We start from the raw sequence: 23,599 nt of genomic DNA, 5'->3' as shown, positions 1-23,599 counted from the left end.
GCTTACAAGCTCTGATGGAGTCCCTCTGGTCTTCCTGCTGGCGAAATGAAGGTGTTAACTCAAGTTTTCAGAATAATTTGTGAATGGAAGGAGATGTCATTGCTGAATTTTTGTCTGAGAGTTTTCCCCTGTACCTTTGCTTGTCTGTTAGGGTTTGGTTTTTTCTGTTTTAAAAGTTTAACCATTTTGGATCTGGATCTTCTTTGTGGTAGGGACTACACAAGTGCAGAAGAACGGCAACCTTGTTCATAATTTGGACAAAAGAACCCATCTGTTGGGAAATTTCTGAAGAGTTGCCTTTAAGACCATGCGGTCTTACAAACTCTAGTTATCAACAATAGCAAAACATAAGGTGATGTTTTAGTGTGTGCTGAATCCAAAGGAACTGTTCCCATGTTGACTTTAATGCAAGCATTGTTGATATTTTGGAATAAGCTGGGTTGTACTTTGTGACTATAGCCTTACCTCTAGGCCTGGCTGCCTTCTGCTTGTATGCCTGTGCGCAGTTCTTTCAGTGCTGGAGTTGGCTTTTGGGGAGTCCTCGGCTCTTGCCTGTTTTTGACTCTGCACCACCCCTCTGTGTGTGCAGGTACTGCTGCTGGAGCAGCTGTGTGCTGAAATGGATCAAGGAACTGATCTGGATTATAGGCAGCCTGGCAAAAAGATAGTTCTACTTTGCCTGCATCAGTTTGCCAAGCTGGTTCGCTGTTTCGCCACACGAACGGTTGTACGGGCACATCAGACCGTGTGGTACAGGGGTGGAAGTAAAATACTGGTAGCAGCATTTTTTTAAGGTGGCGTTGCTGCCAAAAGCACTGCTCATCTAACTATACCCCTAAGAGTCTGCTAAATTTGCTAAATGTTATTTACACCTATTTGTTACAGCTTCCCTTGCCCGAGAACAGTTCCTTCAGCTTACCTTGTTCTTTTTGCCAAAAGCGTTTCTCATCTCTGAACATGTATGCAACCTATAAAAAGAGAATTCCTCTTCAAGAAGCTTTAAACAAGGCAAAAAGTAGAGTGCGGTGGTTTAGCTATGGAAAAGTTTCTGCTGCTTCAAGACTGATGATACAGAACATGTAGTGTAAATTGATGATAGACTATTTACTGTGGTTGCAATTAAGCAGTGAAGCTCATGCTGTGAGAATCATCAGGAGCAAGAATTCAACAAGAGTTAAAAAGGATCAGATGTCTGTAGGAATATGAAGAATATTCAATTATCATAATCAGTGACAGTAGACATTTTGGAAGAGGTATTAAGCCTGTGGTCTAAACCTTGATTTTCATTCTGGTCTAACAGATGTGCTTCTATATTGGGAAAGAGAGGGAGGGAATAGCTGCTTGTGCCTGGGTTTGCTGAGGGGGTTCTCGCACATTTGTCTGGAAACTTGATTGAGACCGATATGTGAGATGTGCCATTAAGCTGCATAGGCTTCTGACTGGATCCTTGTGATACATCCTGAAATCTGGTCTGAGCTACCAAACTGTGGCTATTGCGAAGTGAACTGCTGCTACCTGACTTTTTATGTGTTTTACTCCTCCTTCTGTGGGTTATTCCTACCTGGTCTTCATTAGAGTAAGTTCTCAGTGCTCTGTTTTTGATCTGCTTCAACAACAGTCATTGAACTTATTGTAAAGACTGTTATGAAATTGCGGTTTACTATGTCTGAAGAATGAGTGTCACCTCTTTAGGGTAGATAGACATGCTCCAAGATTCTGTTTTTTCAGATAGATGTAAAAGCAGAGGTGAGCTTTTCTGTGTTTGGCCTCTGAGAAGGAGGCTGTGGAATATGGAACAGAGATGAGAAGTGGAACTGTAAGGTGGTTGGCTTGTTTGTTTGCTTTTAAAACCTCATCAGAATCAATGAAATCCTTCTGAAGGAAGGAAAATAGAAAGTATGCTTTACCAGTGACATATTTTCTTTTAACAAAGCAAGGCTGAGAGGTGGCGGAGCAACGTCCTCTGAGAGTTCACTGAAAACTGGGTGCTGTAGTCTTGAAAACAATACTGATTTTAAGTGCTCCCTAGTGGTACAATCTATGGCAAAAGGAGTGTATGATATACACAATAATTTAACTGCATATAGCATTGAGGGAGAGCTTGCTGCCTTCTGTATTGAGTTCAGAGCAGTTGTGATTCAGGCACGGATAGCCATACAGCTGCTTGCTCAACTCCTAGCATTTGCAGTTACTCTGAGCTGGTTGTCTTGTTTTCACGGGTGTTTGGCCTCTTAAGAAAGCAGTGCCACTGTATTCCTTCTGCTTAGCTTTCTGGTGGGGCTGTCTGCACAGTAGCAGAGCAAGGGAGCTTTAAATCAGTCACCCATCTTGTTACCGGATGGTCTCCATGTGCCTGTTGTTGTCCTCTATGCCTTCTGAACAAAGGGTGCAGAGATCTGTTTTACCTAATCAGTAGGGCGGCTGGGGCCCATGGGCTCTTTTAAAACCAGAGTAGGTTGGATTTGGTGGTGAACTTGAGAAGGCAACCTGGCTCATAACGTGCCTGTGATTTATCTGCTCAATCACATTACCTGTGATCTACACGTAGCTTTAAATCTGTAAGTCTGCTCGTGTATGTTGCATGAAGCCACCTTTGCAGTATGTATAGAATTATACAAAACCTGAAGGAAAATTCTGTTTTAGTGGTTCACTGGTAAAAACGCTGGGTAAGATCAAGCAGTGCAGACCCTTTTTCAGGCTGCTTAGAGCTGTGCTCTCTGCATTTTGCTAAACTGACTTCTTCGAGTGTCATGATATTGCTGTTCCACTGCCTGTGAAATGGCAGTATGTTTATCTATGTACCAATCTGGTATTGTTTGAGGATTGATTAGAAATGTATTTGCAGTGTGATATAAAACAAAGCTGTAGCCTGTTGAGGTGAGCAGCCACAGCTTCTACAGTGAGAGCTGTTACGATGGAGAGTTTAGGCAGTCCTTATGTATGGAGAAACTCTTCTCGGAACTTTTGCTATTGAAGTTTTCCACCACATTTTGTATGTACGTACAAGAAGAGAGTGAAGAACTTCACGCCAAAATGGCTTGACAGCTTGTTAACAAGAAAATGCTTTCTTCTGTCTCATTAAAAAAATAAAAAAAAAAATATATATATAAATTTTAACCTTCTTGTGGTTGGGGATAGAAAGTTGAAACTGTCAGGCAAATAGCCACCATCCAGCAGAAATGCTTCTGAATGTTCTTGTGAAAGCCAGCTTTGATTTGACAGTTACGAGTCTTTGAAAATAGCGCTCTGTTTATACAGTACAGTAAATACTTTGAAGTATGTTGGGCTTTGCTATACATGCGTGGCTAACTAGAAGAATATTAAGCGCGTACATCTTGAGTGAGGGAGGATCCTGCAGCAATTGGAATTGCATGCTCTTCAGACTTTTATAAGATCATGTCAAAGCAGTAGATTTGATAATAGACCTGATTATACAATTGCTTAATTTCTTGTCAAAATAACATTTTTACATGCAGTGTTTTGAGATCTTCTAGGTGACCCCATGTTATTTATCAAATGTCAGTTTTTCATCCCAGCAGCTTTGATATAATCATGTAGCATCGTGGAGTACTGTGTACATGGAGTCTTTGCTTGCTGGAGTTCTTTGAAGTGCCTTACTCCTTAGAAGAGTCATTGCTCTGTTGAAGATCCTACATTTCATGACTAGGAAACCAGTATTGGGAAGCACTGCACTGTGTCGCTAAAGGTCGTACTGCATCTAACATGTAGCTAATGTGGGTCTAAAAGCAAAGGAACGAGAGGTTCAGCAGACCAGGAGAGCATACCCCTTGGCACACAGGTTACCCGATGGTGAGCCACATGGGATAGAGCGATTCTTCACCTCTGTCCCCGTGGGAATGCCTGCTTTGCAGTGCTGCGCTCCCTGGGTGCGGGCGCCCATGTTTGGAAGCAGCGGGAGGGCTTGTGGGAGGGCTGGTGGCGGTGGTCCTGGACAAGAACTGGTCTCACGGGCAGCAAACTGATCTCCCTGGCGTCGCTGGAAGGAAGTGACACTTAGGGGAGCCTTGAAAAACTGCTCACTTGGAGTGAGAGAGCGAGAGCAGGCACCTGGTAGGGTGACAGCTAACGTGGAGGAAGGCGTGTGGGTCGCCCCTAGGAATTCTGACAGGCGTGGTGGGTGATGTTCCCTTGCAGCATCCTGGGGAATTACTGCTTGCTGTAGCTTTGGGTTTTCCTCGGAGGAGGTCTGTCCTGTTCTGACCCATCCCAGCCCCACTTAGCTTATGAAAACTGACAGGATTGCAGCCTGAGGAGTTATGCCCGAGGACAGTTTCTTATCTTTCGTTCTGGAAGCCTAGTGAAGGGATGCTGAAATGAAAAGAGAAAGCGCTTGTTTTTTTCTGTGCTGAACTGATAGGTGGTGGCTTATTTCTCCCAAGCCTTCTGCTTAAGCAGTGTGGTGTTACTACATGTTGAACAACAAACGGGTGTCGTCTTGGTCCTGTCTTCCCATCCATTATTTCCGCATCCTTCCCCCTCACCGATTAGTTTCTGAAGAATGGGCTACTGTCAAGCTTGATGCAGGTGTCTTTTACCCATGGTTGTTCATGCTGATGTCCCAATCAAAATTTTAGAAAAAAATAAACCCAGAAAAGTGAGGGAAAAGGGATCACTTCTGGCTCCAAAGATGTTACGTACTTGCCAAAAAGCAGATGGAAGTTTTGACAGGAGACAAAGCTACGAAAGCAGCTCGGGGAAAGCTGTTGCGTTATCCACTGGACTCCTGCATGTAATGCTAACTGGTGCTGGGGCTGTTAACTGCTAACATGATGTAGTAAGCTGCAGAAGCCTGTCATATATTAGGGAAATACTGTTAAAACACTTCATGAAAAATCCCTTATTGCTAGAGCTTTTGATCTTTATCAGTGTTAACAATAGTAGGAACTCTAGAGCAGACAGGCTGCTGCTAAGGCAAGTGACGCTCCACATAAAGTGCTTAAAGCTCCAGTTGTAATGTACATAGACTGCTCCCGGCATTGCTAACATAGGTGGAGCTGAGCTGATGTTGGAAGCTGCGCTGGAGTATGCTGAGACTGAGCTGTGGTCAGCGTGATGCCATGGTGCGCTGCAGGTTACACAGCCTGCCTAATGCCCTGGTAGCAGTGTGGCTGACCTGCACCTGCAGATTCCACTAACGCTGGTGAAGCTGAAATGGTGTGAGCAGCAAGGGGAAGCGTTCGTAGCATTCCTGTAGAGAGGCAGATAGTTGTAGCTTAGGCTTTGGGGTTTTGTAGGGTTTTTCTTTTGGCTATTTTCCCCCAAACTGGTTTCTGGAACTGTCAGAATTTGCCAGGAGGTTGTTCTAGTCCCAGGTGGACCAAGTAGTTCAAGGTTGTTTTACATAATAGCAGCTGGGAAATCGAAAGCGACTTCAAGTGTCTGGCTGCGTGCACCTTGAGTCTGCTCATCAGTGTCCATAAACATCCATCTCCTTGGTTACTTTGGGGAAGGAGTTGTGCAAAGAGTGGTACCAAACCAGCAGCTATCTAGGATAGCCATTCATCCGCATTGTATTAAAAACACACTGAAGTGTTGTGAGATGGACTAAAAAGAAAGTTTAATGTCCACATAGTTGTATTTTTGACAAAAAGTGTTAGTGTTACAGCTCTTAAAAGTGATGGTTATGAGTGTAATGGGCAACAAGTCTGTTGCAAAAGATTATTTTAGAATTATTTTTGTAAATACCTGAAAAGAATAATTACTTAAATAGCCTTTACATCATGGCTACTGTTGGTTATCCATGTGCTTGTCAGAAGAAGGAAGAGACTAGTTGGTGGAGATACCATTGTCTGAGAGCAGGGGATGGTTACGTGAGAAATGTCATAAAACACTTTATTCTCTGAGCCTTTGAGTTTGTATTGTGCTTTGTCAGTGGTTGTCTTGACTGCACTTTTTAAGGGTGGAGAGTAGAAGGTTGTGGTCGTCCTTGTTTTGAATGAACTTCAGGAGAGACTGATTCTTTGGGAAATGTCCATGTCTGTGGTGATAGAAGTTGGGGAGGGGAAAGCATGGGAGGAAGGGTGTCTGCACTGTCTTGCTCAAGATATGTGGACGGGCAGGCACAGGTAGGCTCATTTTATATGACCATGCATACTGCGTTTGCATGGGCATGATTAAATAGATTCTTACAGTTTTTGAGTGGTCTGTCCTGTGGTCTTAAATTCTTAAATTAATCTGAGCTATGCGAAGGAACTTGTCTTCCTTGTAATGGCAGAGTCTTGCCCACTCTTCCCCTGTCATTATGCTTGTAGGTCATCAAGGTGTTAATATTAAGTGAGCCTGTCTTTCCTCAGCCCCTTTCTCTGTGCTTCAAGGCATGGAGGTAGTTTTGGGCAATAACCTGCCTGTTTTAGAAGTTAACAGTGTGTTGTATACACACCACATGTACAAGAAGATTTACTTTCTCTGTGGAGATTGTGATGAGCCTAGTGAAGATTGAGTAGTCCCTGCATTCATGTAGCCAAAGGAGTCTGGGTGACAAGTTCTCTATTCTTCTTTTGATTGAGAGTCACTTCTTGTAAAAGACTGAGCAAAGAGGTAATGCTGTGCAGATTTGGGATTAGCAGTCATTTCTCTGGCGTGCATGAGGAGGGATTCCTGGCTTTGGGAGACTGTGAGGACTTTGCATATGCCACCTTTTTTTACTGCCAGCACATAAACATAGGGAAGTCCATACTGTTTCAGGATAAGGTAGGACCATCCAGAAATTGGTGACTGGCTGCAAGCTGCTATGTAATCATCTTAGTATTAACAAGATAGCTCTTGATGTTGAGAAAGTAACTTATAAGTAAAGGGGATTTGTGGTTTATTAGGGAATGACAGAACATGGTATCTTCCCCAAATCAGCAGCTGTTTTGAGTAGAGTATGGTCCATGTACCGTTTGAGGAGCCCCTGGTGCAAGTGGCCACTGCCTTTCTAGCAGATGGAGCACGTGAACATGTCAGCTGAAAGTCTGTTGTGTGATAATGGTGTAGTTTGATTAAAGGATGAGGTCTGCAAACCCTGCTATGGAAAGAGCCGTGACAGTAGGTAGTCAGGCCATCTACTGATGACTCGCTTGGACAAGCAGAGTTGTATTGTGTCCAGATGACATGTATATTGACACTGTGTCTTTAGCCCCAGCAGTTCTTTAGGTACCCGATGTATTTCCTGCCCTTGTTTAAGCAAAAAGAGGAGAGGGACCTGGCAGGAGAAGGATACAAGTGTATTTGAACAACCAGCTTACGTCTCTCCATGCCTGTGCCGTCAGTCACTTGCTGCCTCCTTTGTGCCAGCACCAGTGAGCGTGTGGCCACCTGGCTGGCTGAAACAGGAAGCTTGTCTCCTGAAAATTAATTATGTCGTATCTAGAGTTAGTTTTCAGCTAGGCTGCAAGTACTCACGATGGCTGGAAGGGATAGAGTTGGATAGACTTTGACTGGTTGAAGTTGCTTTCCTGGGTCCAGCATGCAATTGGTGTACAGAAGGAAAGGGGGTGTTTCTGACAAACCTTCTTGAATGCTGATGGGTCCAATACTAGTTGTGTTACAAGCACGTGCTTTATGCATTCATGGGAAAGGATGAGGAAGACAGCTTTTGCTTAGAGGTAGGGGCAGATCTAAAGGTGTAGCTAAAAGCCATTAGTAGGGACCATATCTAGAAATTGGGACTGGCTCAAGGGATTGAAGTGTCCTGTGTCCCCATATCCTCAAGTGTCATGGGGAGGTGTGTGGGGTGTAGAATACTCATGTCAATTTATCTGTTTGCTTTTACTGTTATATGGTCTTAAGGGAGTCTGACAGTTCAATAAAAGCATTGAATAACACTTCCTGTGTCCTTCTTGTTTCCCAGTTGCACTCTTCATCAATGAGGTGTGTAATCAAGTACTTTATTAAGCAGCAGCTTATTAAAAAGCAACATGTGCTGTTCAGCTGCAAGTGTGCAAAATAAGCAATCGCTTAACAAAACTGGTAAGAGCAGCATGTGGTGAAAACCAGTGGTAGCTCTTGGGGTGTCTTGAGTGTCATGGAGTCACCTTTTGCCAGTGCGGCTGTTCTACCTCTTACGTGGTTGAATGAGGGTCGGAGAAATAGGACGTGCCCTTCCCAGTAAAATTGCGCTGAAGATGTGTGTCGGCTGATTCACTGCCTTACCCCACCTCTCCGGTCGCACGGGGAATCCACTGGTGGACGCGCGTGCGGAGGTTTGCTTCCCGGTGGCTGTCGGGGTGAGCGGTTGCTCAGACAGCTCCTGCTGCTGGTGCTGCTCTGCTTGGTCCCACCTGAAGCTGCTGCTCTTCCCAGGGCAGTCTCTTACTCCACACTCGCTCTCTTCTTTCTCTCCCACTCCACTGCCACAGCTACATTTCAGGGTGCTGGCTCAGCTTGTGTTGAAAGTCTCAATTTGTTTTCTGTAGCAGCAGGTCTCTAGCCTTTTTGCTTTTTCCATGCTGATTTTGGGCTCTCACCGTACTCAGTCCAGCACAGACTGACGGTCTCAGAAAGGCCACGGGGAAAAAAAAAGAAGTGTGCTCTTTCTTGTACACAGAGAAAGAGGTTTCTTGCCTTTAATGCTTCGTGTCACAGTAAGGCCACAAGTTTGATACTTTTATCTACTTGGTATGCCTTTATTTCATCTCTCCACATTCTCCTTCTCAAAGAGGGAGAAAAGACTGAAGTGAATCAGTGATAACTGCAGCTGTTCCTGCTGCAGCAGCCATAATAATGCTGTACACCTCCAAGTGTCTGGCCACTTGTCACTGTCGAGCTTCTGCAGTTTAAGGGCCTATAGGGGGAATAAGCTAGTTTGGATGTTTTTTCCTTCTGTTTGCAGTACAGTAATACGGTGGCTAGTTCATAGAAATGCAGAGATGGTTTGTGAATAAGTTACCAAAAAGGTAAGCCAAGATGTGCATTTGTGTCTTGTGGCAGCTGCTTGTGTTCGTGCGCTCACCCTTTTGCTCTCAAGTTCACTGCAAAGCAAGCTGTCTTGCGCTGAGTGTGGGCCGAGACCATGCAGCTGAGCAGCAGAGATGGTAAACTAGGGGGTGGAATTACATAGCAGTAACTCGGCTGGGTGGCCTTAAAGATGAATCGTATCTGATCATTTGTGTCCCTCTTACAGTCCTGAGCTATGGCCTGCGAGGCTGCCTAGCGCCGGTGCTTTGCCAAGTTGGACTTGAACGTTCCAAGCAATAGAGCCCCGACCATTTGCTGTGATAGATTCTCTCCATCCTGGTGTGTGCTGGTGTTCACGTGTTTTCCCTTTCATGGGAAAAGGTGATTTCTGTTGCTGCTTTGATAGAGGTGTGTCAGTACTGGCACTGGCATGGCTTAGCCTGTGTTGTTTCGTTGGGTGGGGCGGGGGAAAGGGGAGAAGAGATATAACTGGGTAATTGGATTCAGGGATGATTGTGCTGCTGTGGTAGGTTTTACTGGATGAAGCAGCTTGTTGTGATAGGTGTTTGTTTCAGCTTCTGTCTGCAGGTGTGACTTGGCTAGATAAGGATGGTCTATCACGTTGATGATTTCATTGTTTGATTTGGCTGCACTGGGTGGAGAATGTAGCTGCATTGTTTGGGACTAGCTTTGTAGTTTGGTTTTGTTGAAGTGGATTACATGGCAGTGCATTGCTACGCTATTGAGATGAAGCTGCAGTAGATAATAGTTGGAGAATGTTGGAGGGAAGAGACTACGCACAGTGTTTCACAATGCGTAACTAATTGAGCCTCGCAATGGCTCCCGTGTTCCTGTTGGGAGATCTGCTCAGCAGAATGCATTGGGATTACACAGAAAACCTGTGGTGGTGGTGGTTGCAGTTTGTAGCTGTACTTTAACTGCAAGGCTGGCTGTGCAGTGTAAATAGCTCAGCGTGCTCTGAGAGACCGTGCTGGCCCCGACAGTGTGAGTGTTGTCTGGATTCGCACCGTTCTTTGCGGCCTCTCCAGCTTTCACAGTGGGTGAGGGAGAAGCTGGCAGGTAGCTGCCCTGTCTGTCCTTGCTGACCTCCAGTTCACCATTGAGCCGTGCCTTGGAGTCCACATTTCCTTGTATTATGGAACTTTCAGGCACATTAATATTTGAGTAAACATTAGCTGATACAGGGTTGTCTCTGTTATTGAAAGTGTGGCTGATTGGTTCTTGGGCCGTGAAGTCTTTCGGCCTTATAGGAAATAACTGTAGTGTAAGGTGGGGCTGACCCCTCTACCTTGAGCAAACTTGCAGTGTGTCTTGGGAAGGTTTGCGGCTGGATTTGCTTCTCCTTGTAGTGTCACACAATGACGTGAAGTGGGAGCTGCCAGAACAGTAAATAGCGCTTCTTCCTTCTAAAACCTGCCTGTTTTTCCCCTAGATGCGACTGAGCGATTGCCTGACTCTACCTGATGCTTGATGTTTTTTATTTATATGTATCTGGTTGTGGAGGAGGTTGTATGTATGAAGCATAGGGGTTTGGCAGAAGTTGCTGGGCTCATAGTGAGGGGAAGGTGAGCCTTTGAAGAGGGGTGGGTGCAGAGAAGGGGGGGAGGTTACATGTCCAAGCTTTGTGCCAGCTTCTCTAAGCACAGATGAGCTCATGGGAATCCTGATAGCTCAAATGTGGGAGTACTAAAGCAGGTCTGAGCTATTTCCCCTCCGTGTGCAGCACGCATCTTCAGACTCTTCCAGTCTGATGGAGGCTTTTTCAGTCCTGACAAATCTTGCCAGTCTGAGCAGAGGCTTCCCCACGTCAGAGCTTCACAGCAAGTTTTGATGCCTCTGCTGCTCTGGCTGGATGCGTGGGAGGGACACACAGCCTGGCTCTACATTCTTGTTGGTGAAACCCTTCCTCTCTCTCTTCTTTTTTCAGGTGATCTTTTCGTGTGAGACGAGTGGTTCGCAGCTCATGGCCTCCACAATGAGTACTGCCGTGTCGTGACACCAGGGGTCTTGGTAAGCTACTTGTTGGAAGGGCGAGGAAAGGTCCATCTCTTTTGTCTCTGCAATTGAGGTTTGAAGTCATTTTAAGCCACCCAAATTGTAAGCTGCAACCAAGTGGGGTGAGGCTACTTTTCACCTGTTCTCACCTCCTCCTTTGAGCTTGTGGTGGCACTGATGTGGTTACATGGTCAACCAGATCAGGGGGCTGATCCAGCTGAATAGAAGTTTCTGCTGTTTCCCTTGGATTAGTTCCCATGCAAATCTTTTCTCAATCTGGTCAGGAGAGAGGTGGTGAGAATGAGTAGCCAGCTGAACCATACATTTCCCTGCAGCTGTTGCCTGGCATACCTTAAAGAAATCCTGAAAATACAGCCTTGGATGTAGCTTGCAAAAATGTCTTGAAAAGTGGCTTGACCATTCACTGTCAGTGACCCTACCTCTAATTTTAGAGTAATGATAAAGGCTGTGCTGTGGCAGGCAGACTTCAGCTGTGAAAATACATTTATCTAGAGCTTTTCCATTATTGAACCCTAGATTCCCAGACATACATATGTCAGAAGTGCATTTAGAAAAATCACGAGGCATTCCATTTCACATTATAAAAGATGGTACATTCCCAGTGTGCAGAAATGAGAAACGGAGGAAGCTGAGTTGCCGTTGTTCCACCGATGAATATATTGATGTATCCTTTATAGCTCTCTCTGGTAAGAAGAAATTTAAACTGAGATTGGAAAATGCAGTTCTCTGGCAGAGCGTATCAGTTCTAATAGATGGAAGATACATGTATGTAGGATAATAAAAAAGTAGGGTTAAAAAAATGGAGGGTTTTTTTTTTTTTCCCCGTTAAGTACTTGAAAGTTTGGTCATGTCAGAAATATTGTGCAGCCAGTGTGATCCTGATTCTGTTCTTTGTATTTTCTGATTGTGTTGTGCAAGACTCAGAGTCTGAGAAAATTCTCATCTTATAATAGAAGGTAACATGATAATGTATAAATATCAAAAGTGGAAAAGCAGAGGATGAAACAATTTGAATACTTAAGTTCATTACACTGGCATCTGCATCCTGCTTTTAGTGATGAGCTCCGCTCACTTTAACGCTATTGTTCCTTTTTCCTATTTTACCTGAAATTCACACTATTTTTAGTCATACCTTCACCTTAAGTGAGGACCCCTAAATATCACTGAGTTCCATTGACTGTTACAGATGCATAAATCTCTTTTGAAAAGTGGAGTTGGGTGCTGTTGATAATGTTATGGTTTTGTTGTCAAAACAAACATAGGAGCCAAATTTGCATGCAAAGATGGTACAACTTAGATACTTGTGAAGATGTTGTCTCTTGTCTTTAATGTATCTGTATAGCACTAGCTCCAATTACAGCATGAGAGTTGTACCATTAGTAATAGAGTAACTCCAAAGATGTTCTCAAAACCAGTGGGATAACCAGCTCATAGCCCTGGAGAGGCATGTGGATACTGTGGAGTGTGTGGCTCAGACTGGATTTCATCTGATTGTGCCTAATAGGAGGCATTAAAAATGAGACCTTTATTGCAGAAACATTCCTCACCTTAATGGGTTTGTGCAGCACAGTGGAGGTGAGAATAGGGAACAGGATAATTTCTGTGGCTCATGAAGGAGGCATGTGGTAGAGAGGAGAATTTCTGGAGACAGTGCAGAATAACTGCAGTGTGGAGCACTATCATGTTAAAGTACAGCAGTGTAATGGCACAGCCTCACAACAAAATCAGCTTGGGGAACTGGAAAACCATGGTGCTCAACGCTACAAGTTACCGGTAACTCCTTGGCCAGAGGTGGTCACGTAGTGCCCATGTTTCTTAATCCTCTGGTGTCAGCATTTAAACAAATCAATTTTTGTTTTCCAAATGCAATTTGAAGAGTGGTTTCTTCATAAAATTCAAGACGCTCCCAGTCTGCTGAGATTTGTTTTGTTTCATTTGATATACACAGGAAGAAACTGCTTCTTTGGTGCTGAGAAGGAATACTGGGAATATTTACATTTGAATAATATTTAACTAGCAATGCTTAATACATTAACAATAAATCTTGGTTAGATTCTAAATTAAGTGGATTTGCATCTGAGTAGGTGAGATGAACAGGAGAGATTTTGTTGAAACATAAACAAGACAGAAATTTGTTCCAAAATAATGTAGCCCAAAGGATGTAAACAGTAATGTTCAATAGTTTTTCTCCTCCAGAAACCGTTCTATGTGTCTTATTGCCTGCGTCATGCATATTGTTTCTTGGAAAGAAGCTGAAAAACTGCTTTGATTTTTTTTTTTTTAAGTCTCAATAGTCTGTATAGTGTTGCTGAGCAAATTTAGAGGGGTAGTTCTCTAGTGATCTTTTGGCCTTTCTAATAGATATAATAAGTGACTAACCTCTGGTATTTTCAGAGTAATCACAGCATAGCTGGTTGCCTACAGGTGGTCAGGAAGGCATTTTATTTTATTTTCCTCCCTTTGTGCAACCCTTAGCACACATCATTGAACAGATGTCTAGTTATATTGGACCAAGGAGACAGAGAAGATTTGAGCAGTTTATGTTCTTAAGAAATATCAGATTATGGCCATTCACAGGGGAATTCTGGATAGCTAAGTCATGTTGAGGATTTGTAATTTCAGCTTCCTACTGACTTGCTGTAGAGGTGTCTTCAAGCTGAGTGCTGATGCGGAATCAAAGTGTCCAGATACCAGGCGCTTCGTTGTTTTGCTGACTTGAGAGTGATTTGCTTTGGATGAATCAAAGATGGCCTCACTGCCTGTAGACTGAATGACCAGCCAGGGCTGCCTCCGTTTTCAAATATGCAGCTGTACTGAGCCATCTCAAAGCTCTTCTCAGTAATGGGGGAAGAACTGCCATTTACTGCTTCACACCATACACACCTGCTTGGAAAGTTCCTCACTGGTTTTCTGTTCTCTTCTTGTGGGGTGGTTTTAACAGTGTGCCCTGGAGATGCGAGACTTCCCCTGGGCAGCAGGAGGCACGCATCTAGAGAATGCTGGAGCTGCAGGAGGAAAGCGCCCAGTGCAAAACCAGAGAGGAGCAAAGAGAAAAAAGGCAAGCCGACAGCCAGCATTGAGAGAAGCGGGTGGCAGAAAGTGCTTCAACGCTGCCTCTGGTGGCACGCTCCCCAGAGGAACGTGAGGAGAGCCCATCTGCGTGCGTGTGAGACTGTGAGCTCAGGATTTCTGTCAATGCATTCCAGTAACCCCAAAGTGAGGAACTCCCCGTCAGGCAACACACAGAGGTAAGGAAAAGAGCCTGCAGTCAGCTGCTTGGGGTCCATGCGTGGTGCTGTCCCGGCTCTGCTGCAGGGTTAGCCCAGGGCTGGTGCGTGTGACTCACTGGTCCCCCTTTGTGCTCCCGTTGGACCTGCCACGTACCTGAGCGCTGGCTGCACAGCGCTGACGGGCCTCCATGTTTGCTAGGCTCAGGATGAGCTGAAAGCTCTAAACCCATGAGGTGCAGATTCTCCATTCTACGTGCCCTTCTCCCTCCCATCAGGTGTCTGAATAGGCTGTAGGAGAGTAAATGTGCTGTTTCTATCGGTGGTGTTTTTTTTTTTTTTCTTCCTCCTCTTCTAATTATCTGTTTCCCCGAGGGGTAGTTTGGCAGCAGAAGGTCTCTCTGTCTGTACTTTCACACAAAACACTTCCTCCGTATTATTGGCTTGAACAGCCTGGAGAACTGATCAGCTGTGCTCTGAGATCCTCTGCATCATTCACCTGCCAGCGCAGCAGGTCAGCATCTCTCCTCCGCTAATTTGGAAGGGGAAAAATATGGAAGTGAAGCGGTGTCCAGGGACTTACAGTGGTCTGACTGACAGCGTTCTCGAGTTTGATTATTTACTCCTAGAGGTCATCTGGAGCTTAAGAGTAATTCAGAGGGAATGCCTCTGAGTCAGAAGTCTGTCCAAAGGAGGAAACAGTTTGTGCGAGTCCCACAGTGAGGATGCTAGCAAGCGCTGCCTGTTGGAAGTGGCAGTGATGATGGGAAAACACAGTGCGGAAGATCCAATAGAAATGGAGTAACTGGAGGGTGACGAGGAAGAGGTGGCTAATATGTCTGTAAAACCCAAAGGAGCAAAATATTTTTAGGATGCAATTTGCTGAATGGAAGAGGGAAGGAAAGACTCTGAATCTTCCTTGGCAGATTAAAGAAGCTTCATCTGCCCCATTTTGCAGGAGTGTGCAGAGAGATGGTATCCTTCTCTTTCCTTATTCAGGGGCAGGTTGTAGCTGGTTTAATTGTTTTCACGGTCAGAGGTTTGTGTTTTCCTGGCAGCTCGCCCCAATGTATGATGAATGCTGCAGTAATGCTGGGTTTTCCTTGTGCTCCCTGTAGAACTGGATAGGGAGGTGCAAGGGAGGGGGGGTGGGGGGTCTGCTCTGATCAGAGCTGCAGCGTATAGTTGGGGTCCAGGAGAGTGGTGAGGTGAACTTTATTGTGCCTTGTTTGTTTACTCTGTGCTGGTCTTGGTGTGAGGCGCTTCTCTGTGCACATAGAAACCGTTGTCTTTATTGACAGAAGCCCCAGAGGTAGGTCCTCATGTGACAGCAGTTCCTGGGATCTGGCAGGTCTGTAGCTTGCCCTGGTGCCTTCTTGAGCAATGAGATCCCATCTTGGATAATAACCCTTTCAGGGCATGTTCAAAAAAGCATCTGCATGACTCTAAGCTTGCAGGCATTTTTTATTTGTCAGCAATTGCCTTGGCTTGCAAAGGTGGCAGTGGTTGTTTCTGCTTCTCTCTAATCTGTTGCTACAGGGTTGAGTGAATCAATGGTGTGATTTATGACTTTTTTTTTTTTCTTTTCCTTTTTTTGCTCTGTCACCAGTAGCCCCAAATCAAAGCAGGAGGTGATGGTCCGTCCCCCTACAGTGATGTCCCCGTCTGGCAACCCCCAACTGGATTCCAAATTTTCCAACCAGGGCAAACAAGGGGGCTCCACCAGCCAATCCCAGCCGTCCCCTTGTGACCCCAAAAGTGGAGGTCACCCTCCCAAAGTGCTCCCTGGCCCAGGTGGGAGCATGGGGCTGAAGAATGGGGCTGGAAATGGTGCCAAGGGGAAGGGGAAGAGAGAGAGGAGCATTTCGGCGGACTCCTTTGAACAGAGGGAAGCTGGGACTCCTAATGACGACCCTGAAATCAAAGGTACGTTTGCCAGGATTCGTGTGCAAGTGCAGACAATTAGTCCGAGTCCTCTGAGACGGAGAATGGCTATGCAAGTGTTAGCAAAACATTTATTTGCCTGGGATTCTGTAAGTTCCAGCCAACGAAGTCTAAAGGTCTTGAGAGCAGGCGAAGAGAAGAGGTTGTCATAGCTGGCATCGGCAAATGTCCTGTTCACGCTCAGTTGAAGTGCAGACCTGACTCTGGTGGGAAAGTTCCTTTGTAACTCTGAAACTCCCCCAGAGGATTTGAAAGTACAAATGCAACCTGTTGGTTTCCTTCTGGCCTTTGGCCTTTCAGGAACTGCTCAGTTGTAACTGGGGCTTTGAACAATATGCAGGCTTGTTTTGTCAACACAGGTACATAACCCATAGCACCCTGACTGGTAACACAAGCCAGAGAGTTGGGATTTCTGTGTTCCGTTCCTGGCTCCAGCATTGCCTTTGTGGGGCAGTGCAAAAACAGGCTGGATGTGCAGCTGTCTCTTTCCTTTGTCCATATGCTAGGTCACCTGGCTAAGGTGGCTGAAGGAAAAAAAGGTACAGTTTTGCACAGAGCGTTCTCCTTGGGCGCAGACATATTTATATTTGTTCATTTTAGTGTGTAGTTTTCCTGTTGTTCTGTGTGGCCATTAGAGAATTCAAAGGGGTCAGCTCTGGGAGCTGCCACTTGCCTTGGAAAGGGACAAGATGAGCTTTCTCCCAGTGGTGCCTGAAGGGCAGCATGGCTTTAGTGGGAAGGTGTGTGGTGTAATAGAGGAATTGCCTTTAGTGATGCTTGAGGGAGAAGTAGGAAATTTCAGAGGAGGAAAAGCTCTGATCAGTTTCCATAAATGGTTTCCAGAGAGCTCCCAAGGTAGTGATTCCCCCCTTTTCCTCTTCCTCCCCTTCCAGACTGCAATTCTGCTGATCATGTGAAGTCCCAGGAGTCTCAGCACACACCACACTCCATGACTCCTTCAAATGCTTCAGCCCCAAGGTCTTCCACACCTTCCCATGGCCTGACTGCTGCTTTGGAGCCAGCAAGTGGGCAGAAGACTCCATCCAAAGTGGTTTACGTCTTTTCTACTGAGATGGCCAACAAGTAAGTAGGTAGATGCTTGAATGTCTTTAGGGAGCAGGGCTTATATTTGTGCTCCCTTTGTGAGAGATTCTCAAGTGCAGTTTCTGCATCAAGTGCGTTCTTGTAGCAAAAAGTCATTACTTGTTTTGGGGATGCTGAAGGGGCTGGAGTGGAGAATGTCACTATCTCTTGCCCTCTGAGAAGTGATTATTTATTCCTCCGGGGTGTGTTTTTTTTGGTAAATGCTGGTAGATATTGTTTTGCAATCCATGCAGTGAGTAGCACCCAGGAGGGCTTAAACTGAGACATGAACCCTGAATGCTGATGAGTATGTAGATGTAAGCATTTTTCTTTTGCTGCTCGTCTAGAGTGAAATATGTGTGGTTAAGTCTTTCTCCCTTCTGCCAGCTGAAGGGTAGAAGGGAGGGCGGTTTGGGAAAATTGATTCTTAACTTCAACTGGATATGTGCATATATCTGTCTGTCTCTGCAGGGCTGCAGAAGCTGTGCTGAAGGGACAGGTGGAAACCATCGTGTCCTTTCATATCCAGAACATCTCGAACAGCAAGGCGGAACGAAACACTGTACCTTTGGTAGGGAATACCTGGATGTGGGTGGGAAAGGAAATAGGGAGTGTGCTTGTGTGTGTGATTTGGAGAGACGGATGATCATTTACACTCTGAAATAAGTTTTAGGATGGAAAAACACCCTAAAGAGAGTGAGTTTTTGACCTAGCCTTCTGCAAATAAGTATCTTGGATCATCCAAAGAAGAGATTGAGTCTTGCAGTATTTGGGTAGTATATTTCCGATGCATTGCTCATGCAGAGCTAGCACAGAAGCAAGGAGTACCTGCTGTAATGCTTGAGCAAGATAGGTTTCTGCATGGCCAAGGTGCTGCTCTGTAATCGCTGCATGGAGGCTGCCCTTCCTTGCGAAGTGTGGGCTGGCGGGGCTAAGACAGGATGTTTCGCTTGCACCGCTGCTGATGTGACGTGGCTGTAAGAAGAGCGAGTGACAGCGTGTGGCTTTCTCTTGCAGAACCCCCAGATCGCTGCACTTCGGACTGAACCCAAGCCCCTGCCGCAGCCCCAGGCCCCCGCTGCCCAGGACCAGAACCCTCCCCAGAACGCCAAAATGCAGCCGACTACACCCGTGTCAGCGCCGGTATCCAAATCCACTGGCCCCCCGTGTCCCATAGACCAGGACAGTCCCAGCGTGGAAAGCAAAGTGATGTCTGTGGGCAGCCCTGCCAACTCTACCCCGCTGCAGACAGAAGGATTTGGGCAGAGTTCGACCCCCAATAATCGAGCAGTTAGCCCAGTTTCACAAGGTAGCAATAGCTCGGCTGCAGACCCCAAAGGTCCTGCCCAGCAGGTGTCTGGTGGGGACCCGTCCAGTTTGGGCGAGAATCCGGACGGACTGTCGCAGGAGCAGCTGGAGCATCGCGAGCGCTCGTTGCAGACCCTGAGGGACATCCAGCGCATGCTCTTCCCTGATGAGAAGGAGTTTGCGGGAGGGCAAAGCGGGGGGCCACCCCCAAACGCTGGGGTGCTGGACGGTCCCCAAAAGAAACCTGAAGGGCCGATACAGGCCATGATGGCTCAGTCCCAAAGTTTAGGCAAAGGGTCAGGGTCTCGGACAGATGGAGGGGCTCCGTTTGGCCCTCAAGGACACAGGGACATGCCCTTCTCGCCCGATGAAATGGGGCCACCACCAATGAACTCCCAGTCAGGACCCATAGGCCCAGACCACCTGGACCACATGACTCCTGAGCAGGTCGCCTGGCTCAAGCTGCAGCAGGAGTTTTATGAGGAGAAGAGAAGAAAGCAAGAGCAGGTGGTTGTGCAGCAGTGTTCCCTGCAGGACATGATGGTCCATCAGCACGGGCCTCGTGGGGTGGTCCGAGGCCCTCCACCTCCCTACCAGATGACCCCAGGGGAGGGCTGGGGACCTGGGGGTCCGGAGCCCTTCCCTGAAGGCATGAACATGTCACACTCTCTGCCCCCCAGGGGCATGGCCCCTCATCCCAACATGCCCGGCAGCCAGATGCGCCTGCCTGGTTTTGCGGGAATGATGAACCCTGACATGGAGGGCCCCAGTGTCCCGAATCCCGCCTCCCGGCCCGGGCTTTCGGGCGTTAGTTGGCCAGACGACGTGCCAAAAATCCCAGACGGCCGAAGCTTCCCTCCTGGCCAGGGTGTCTTCAGCGGCCCTGGCCGAGGGGAGCGGTTCCCCAACCCTCAGGGCCTGCCCGAAGAGCTCTACCAGCAGCAGCTGGCCGAGAAACAGATGGGCCTCCCTCCCGGCCTGAGCATGGAAGGCATCAGGCCCGGCATGGAGATAAACAGAATGATGCCCTCCCAGAGACACATGGAGCCCGGGAATAACCCCATCTTCCCTCGCATGCCAGTGGAAGGGCCGATGAGCCCCTCCCGGGCGGACTTCCCGAAAGGAATACCCCCACAAATGGCCTCTAGCAGGGAGCTGGAGTTCGGGATGGGCCCCGGCAGCATGAAGGGGGACATGGGCATGAACGTCAGCATGGGCTCCAACCCACCCCTGGTCCCTCAGAAGCTGAGGGAGGCAGGAGTCGGGCCGGAAGAGATGATGAAACTTCGCCCCGGCGTCTCGGAGATGCTCTCCTCTCAGCAGAAAATGGTACCGCTGCCGTTCGGGGAGCACCCGCAGCAGGAGTATGGCATGGGTCCCAGGCCGTTCCTTCCCATGTCTCAGGGCCCGGGAGTCGGTCTCCGCAATCTCAGAGAACAGATGGGGCCTGACCAAAGGACTAACAACCGGCTCAGCCACATGCCGCCACTACCTCTCAATCCCACCAGTAACCCCAACAGCCTCAACACTGCTCCCCCTGCGCAGCGCAGCCTCGGCCGCAAGCCCTTGGATATCTCCGCAGCTGGCCAGGTGCATTCGCCAGGAATCAACCCCCTCAAGTCCCCCACCATGCGCCAGGTCCAGTCTCCCATGATGGGGTCTCCCTCGGGGAACCTCAAGTCCCCTCAGACGCCCTCCCAGCTGGCAGGAATGCTCGCCGGCCCCACTGCCGCAGCTGCCGCTGCCTCCATTAAGTCCCCCCCTGTCTTGGGGTCTGCTGCTGCTTCTCCTGTCCATCTCAAGTCTCCGTCTCTCCCCGCACCTTCTCCCGGGTGGACTTCATCTCCAAAGCCCCCTCTGCAGAGCCCTGGGATTCCCCCGAACCACAAGGCGTCTCTCGCTATGTCTTCTCCAGCCATGATGGGGAACGTGGAGTCAGGTGAGTGCCGCCTCTGCTAGCCGGGCTTGGCTCTTCCTTCGCGTTGGGTTTCCCCGAGGCGTGCAGCGAGGGGGCGGAGGAGGTCTCGTGCAGGGTGGCACCCGGCACTCGGCCCACGGGTCTGGTGGGTGGCTGAGCGCTGTCCCTGCTCCTGTTGCATTGGTGGGTCCGCACCGTGCCTCCTGTGCGTTGGGCTGGTGGCTCGGAGGACGTGGAAGCGAAAGGCTGAGGTCAGGAGGTATGAAAAGATGCGGAGTGTTGATGGGAGAAATGTCTCCTCAGAGGGCTTTTTGGCCATTCTGCTCCCGGTGGTGGTAGCTTTGTGGAGAAGATCCTGCTGGTAGGAGAACGCTTTGAGATAAAAGGCTGCTGCAAAGACCTGCTGAGTGTGGTGGGCCCGTTGCCTGTCTAGGTGTAGTCCAGGTAGCGTTGGTGCTTTCTGGGCTTCCCACCGCAGGCAGGGAGGTCGTTTTGGCGAGAGCTGGAGGCCGCCCGCAGCGTTCAGCAGCGTGCCGGAGCCCGGCTGGCGCCTCAGGGCACAGGGGCTGGCGCTGCCCTGAGGGTCGCTGGGCCTCTGCCTGCGCCTGGCCCCGCAGCAGCCCCAGGGGCTCTGGCCTGCCGGGAGCCCTTTGCCCGCATTGCTCTCTGGTGCTGTTGCTGGCCGGGCCTGGCTCCGTGCTTGGGAGGGGAGCCGGGGTGTCGGTGTTCGTCGTGGCTGCCGAGGCCGTGACCGGTGTGAGACCGAGTGCCTACAAGGCAGAAACAAACGCTGGGCTTAATGAGTGCTTTCACACGCCGCTCTTGCGAAGCGTGAATGTTTCGGCGTTGCAGGATTTGTGTATTCTCTAGTCTCCTTCCCTTTTTCTGGGGAGGGGCTGAGGAGCGTGCAGCAAATTTTCAGTGATAGTACGACTTGGGTGTAGCAGCTTTCCTTCCCGTGTGGTCTGGGTGGCATGAAATTCATCGGTGAAGAAGAAAGGAGATTCGAAGGGCAGTGATTTCTAGTTTTGGGGAAACAAGGGATGATGTTGAACTAATAGGTGCAGAGAACACTTCTTTAACTGGAATGAATAATAAATATGCATATGTAAAACCTGAAATGAAATATAAACAGGGGGGTTTACTTATCGCTGCTGATGCAGCCTGTCAGAAATCTGCTCGCATGTCTCAGCATAATATCTGCTGCAGCTCTTGTTGTGCTGCCTGTGTCTTTTGTGCTGGTTTGATGCTGCCTAAAGAAAAAGGGAAAGGAGTTACAGCTGACATTTGGTGGGTGCAGGAACAATTAATTGACTATAGATTCTGATTTTTATGGGCTAGACCTCATATCTAAGTCTGTCTTCAGTGTATGGAAGTTGAATAGTCGGGTTTTCAGACTTATCTGATAATTCTTCTTGTGGCTTTGTAGAAGCTCAAGATAGTCGCAGTAGAAGCGCAGAATCCAGGATAACAAATATTAACCGTCTTGACCGACAGGCTTATTTTTCTGGTTAGCTTTCACAGGCATTGACTGCCTTAGTCAGATGGTCTCTTGCAGTGAAAGGGATTTCTAGTTTTTGAGATTTCTAGGAGAAGAGGGTGTGATTTAAGGAAAAAATGGTAAGAAGGAAAAAAAATTGAAGTAGTTTTCTTTCTCTCTTTTTTCCTAAGGTGGTCCACCTCCTTCCACAGTCAGCCAGTCTGCTCCTGCGACTCTCCCTGGAAATCTTCCCTCTAGCAGTCCTTACACAATGCCTCCAGAGCCGACCCTCTCCCAGAATCCCCTCTCCATTATGATGTCCAGGATGTCCAAATTTGCCATGCCCAGCTCTACACCACTCTATCATGATGCCATCAAAACTGTGGCCAGCTCGGATGATGACTCCCCTCCAGCACGCTCCCCAAACTTACCACCTATGAACAGTGTACCAGGTAAGAAACTCAAACAAACACAAGCCCAAGCTATCAGGCAATACAGGGAGGGTCATTTTTATGGAAGCTTCATCAAAGGAAGACAGTGAGAGGGAAAAACCTTGAAGAATATAGCCATGGGTTGTTTCTGAGGAAGGCAGTTGCAGTTCTCTGAAGTGGGGAGATGAAAATTCTCCTTGCAACCATTTTTTTTCTTCTGTCCAGAAAGTGTCTGTTCTTCAGAAAGTGTCTAATCTGGAAAACCCTTATGTATGGCAGAGATTTCCACTTGGGCAGGCTGGAATTACTTGTGTAAGTGAAGGTTGCTCATGGGAATAAGGGTCACACCTAAAACATGTTATCCAGAGGAAACTATTCTTTCCCTGTCTTAAGGCAGTGACATAGAAACTTCACAGGTTTTTGTTTGTTTTTTTTTTTTTTTTTTTGGGGGGGGGAGGGGTGGTGTGTGTGTGTGTTTTGTTTTGTTTTTTGACACTGAATCATCTGGTCTTTGTGGGGTTTGTGGATTGTCTTTGTTATGGAAGAGAGTGTTAGAGTGCTTTCTCAAAACATACATCTTTTCACATAGGGAATGTGTAATGGCAGGTGACCTCAGCCAGGACTGAGGGAAACTGTCCTGGTCGCTACCTGAGAGAGTTAGAGTAAAATAAAATGCTGTCATTTTGGGCTGTCTTGTGGGTGAGCGTGTTTGTATGAGGAAATCCAGTCCCTGCTGATAGCTTAATGTTTGTGGGTACATATTTAATACAAAAGTAGGCTGTAGTACCTCCACCCAGTTGAATTAATGTAGTTGGCAGAGGGAATGAGTGGATGTTTCATGAGAGCAGCAACTGGTAATGAATTCTTGATGAGTTTACCTGTAGCTTTGCTGTCTGTTTCATGCGGTAACAATCAGAGTGGCTGAATATACCTGGAGAAGCTGTCTAATTGAGTAAGTTCATGATGATAGCTCATTAACCTTGTTGATTGCCACCTCCTAGTCTTACGAGGGTTACCTGATTCGTCACTTCTTGAGTTTTGAAAGGAGATTCGGTCACCTCCCAGTGGACAAGTGTCCATATGCTGATAATCTGCCACAGATGTGTTCGTTAATGCCTGCATCATCTAGACTGCCAGGGAAGTAGTAAAAGTGTGGGCTGGGTTGAGATTCTACTTATAGACCAGGCTTTAGTCACTTTTTGGTAAGGCAGGAACAAGCTTAGGGAGGCTGCTGTGCAGGTGGCATCAATTTTCTGATTAAAATACCGTTTTC

General features: G+C 47.4%; 1 protein-coding gene across 8 annotated transcripts in view; it reads left to right on the top strand.

The window, feature by feature from the left end:
* BCL9 (BCL9 transcription coactivator) overlaps positions 1 to 23,599 on the top strand; it is a 59,215-nt gene that overhangs the window by 33,310 nt on the left and 2,306 nt on the right. For 6 of the 8 annotated variants that reach the window (XM_075434392.1, XM_075434330.1, XM_075434369.1 and 3 more), the window contains exons 2-8: positions 10,847 to 10,929; positions 13,877 to 14,183; positions 15,772 to 16,088; positions 17,000 to 17,189; positions 17,661 to 17,760; positions 18,207 to 20,436; positions 22,087 to 22,347. In XM_075434392.1, the coding sequence (XP_075290507.1) occupies positions 14,131 to 14,183; positions 15,772 to 16,088; positions 17,000 to 17,189; positions 17,661 to 17,760; positions 18,207 to 20,436; positions 22,087 to 22,347 (3,151 nt within the window). In that variant the 5' untranslated portion in view covers positions 10,847 to 10,929; positions 13,877 to 14,130. Of the gene's footprint in view, positions 1 to 5,498; positions 9,280 to 10,846; positions 10,930 to 13,876; positions 14,184 to 15,771; positions 16,089 to 16,999; positions 17,190 to 17,660; positions 17,761 to 18,206; positions 20,437 to 22,086; positions 22,348 to 23,599 lie in introns of those variants that run through there. The other 2 variants (XM_075434351.1, XM_075434385.1) reach the window with 2 other exon arrangements.

Source organism: Opisthocomus hoazin, chromosome 1 (genome assembly GCF_030867145.1).
Source record: "Opisthocomus hoazin isolate bOpiHoa1 chromosome 1, bOpiHoa1.hap1, whole genome shotgun sequence".
In the NCBI taxonomy this organism is placed as follows: Eukaryota; Metazoa; Chordata; class Aves; order Opisthocomiformes; family Opisthocomidae; genus Opisthocomus; species Opisthocomus hoazin.
This window is presented reverse-complemented; position numbering and strand designations above follow the sequence as displayed.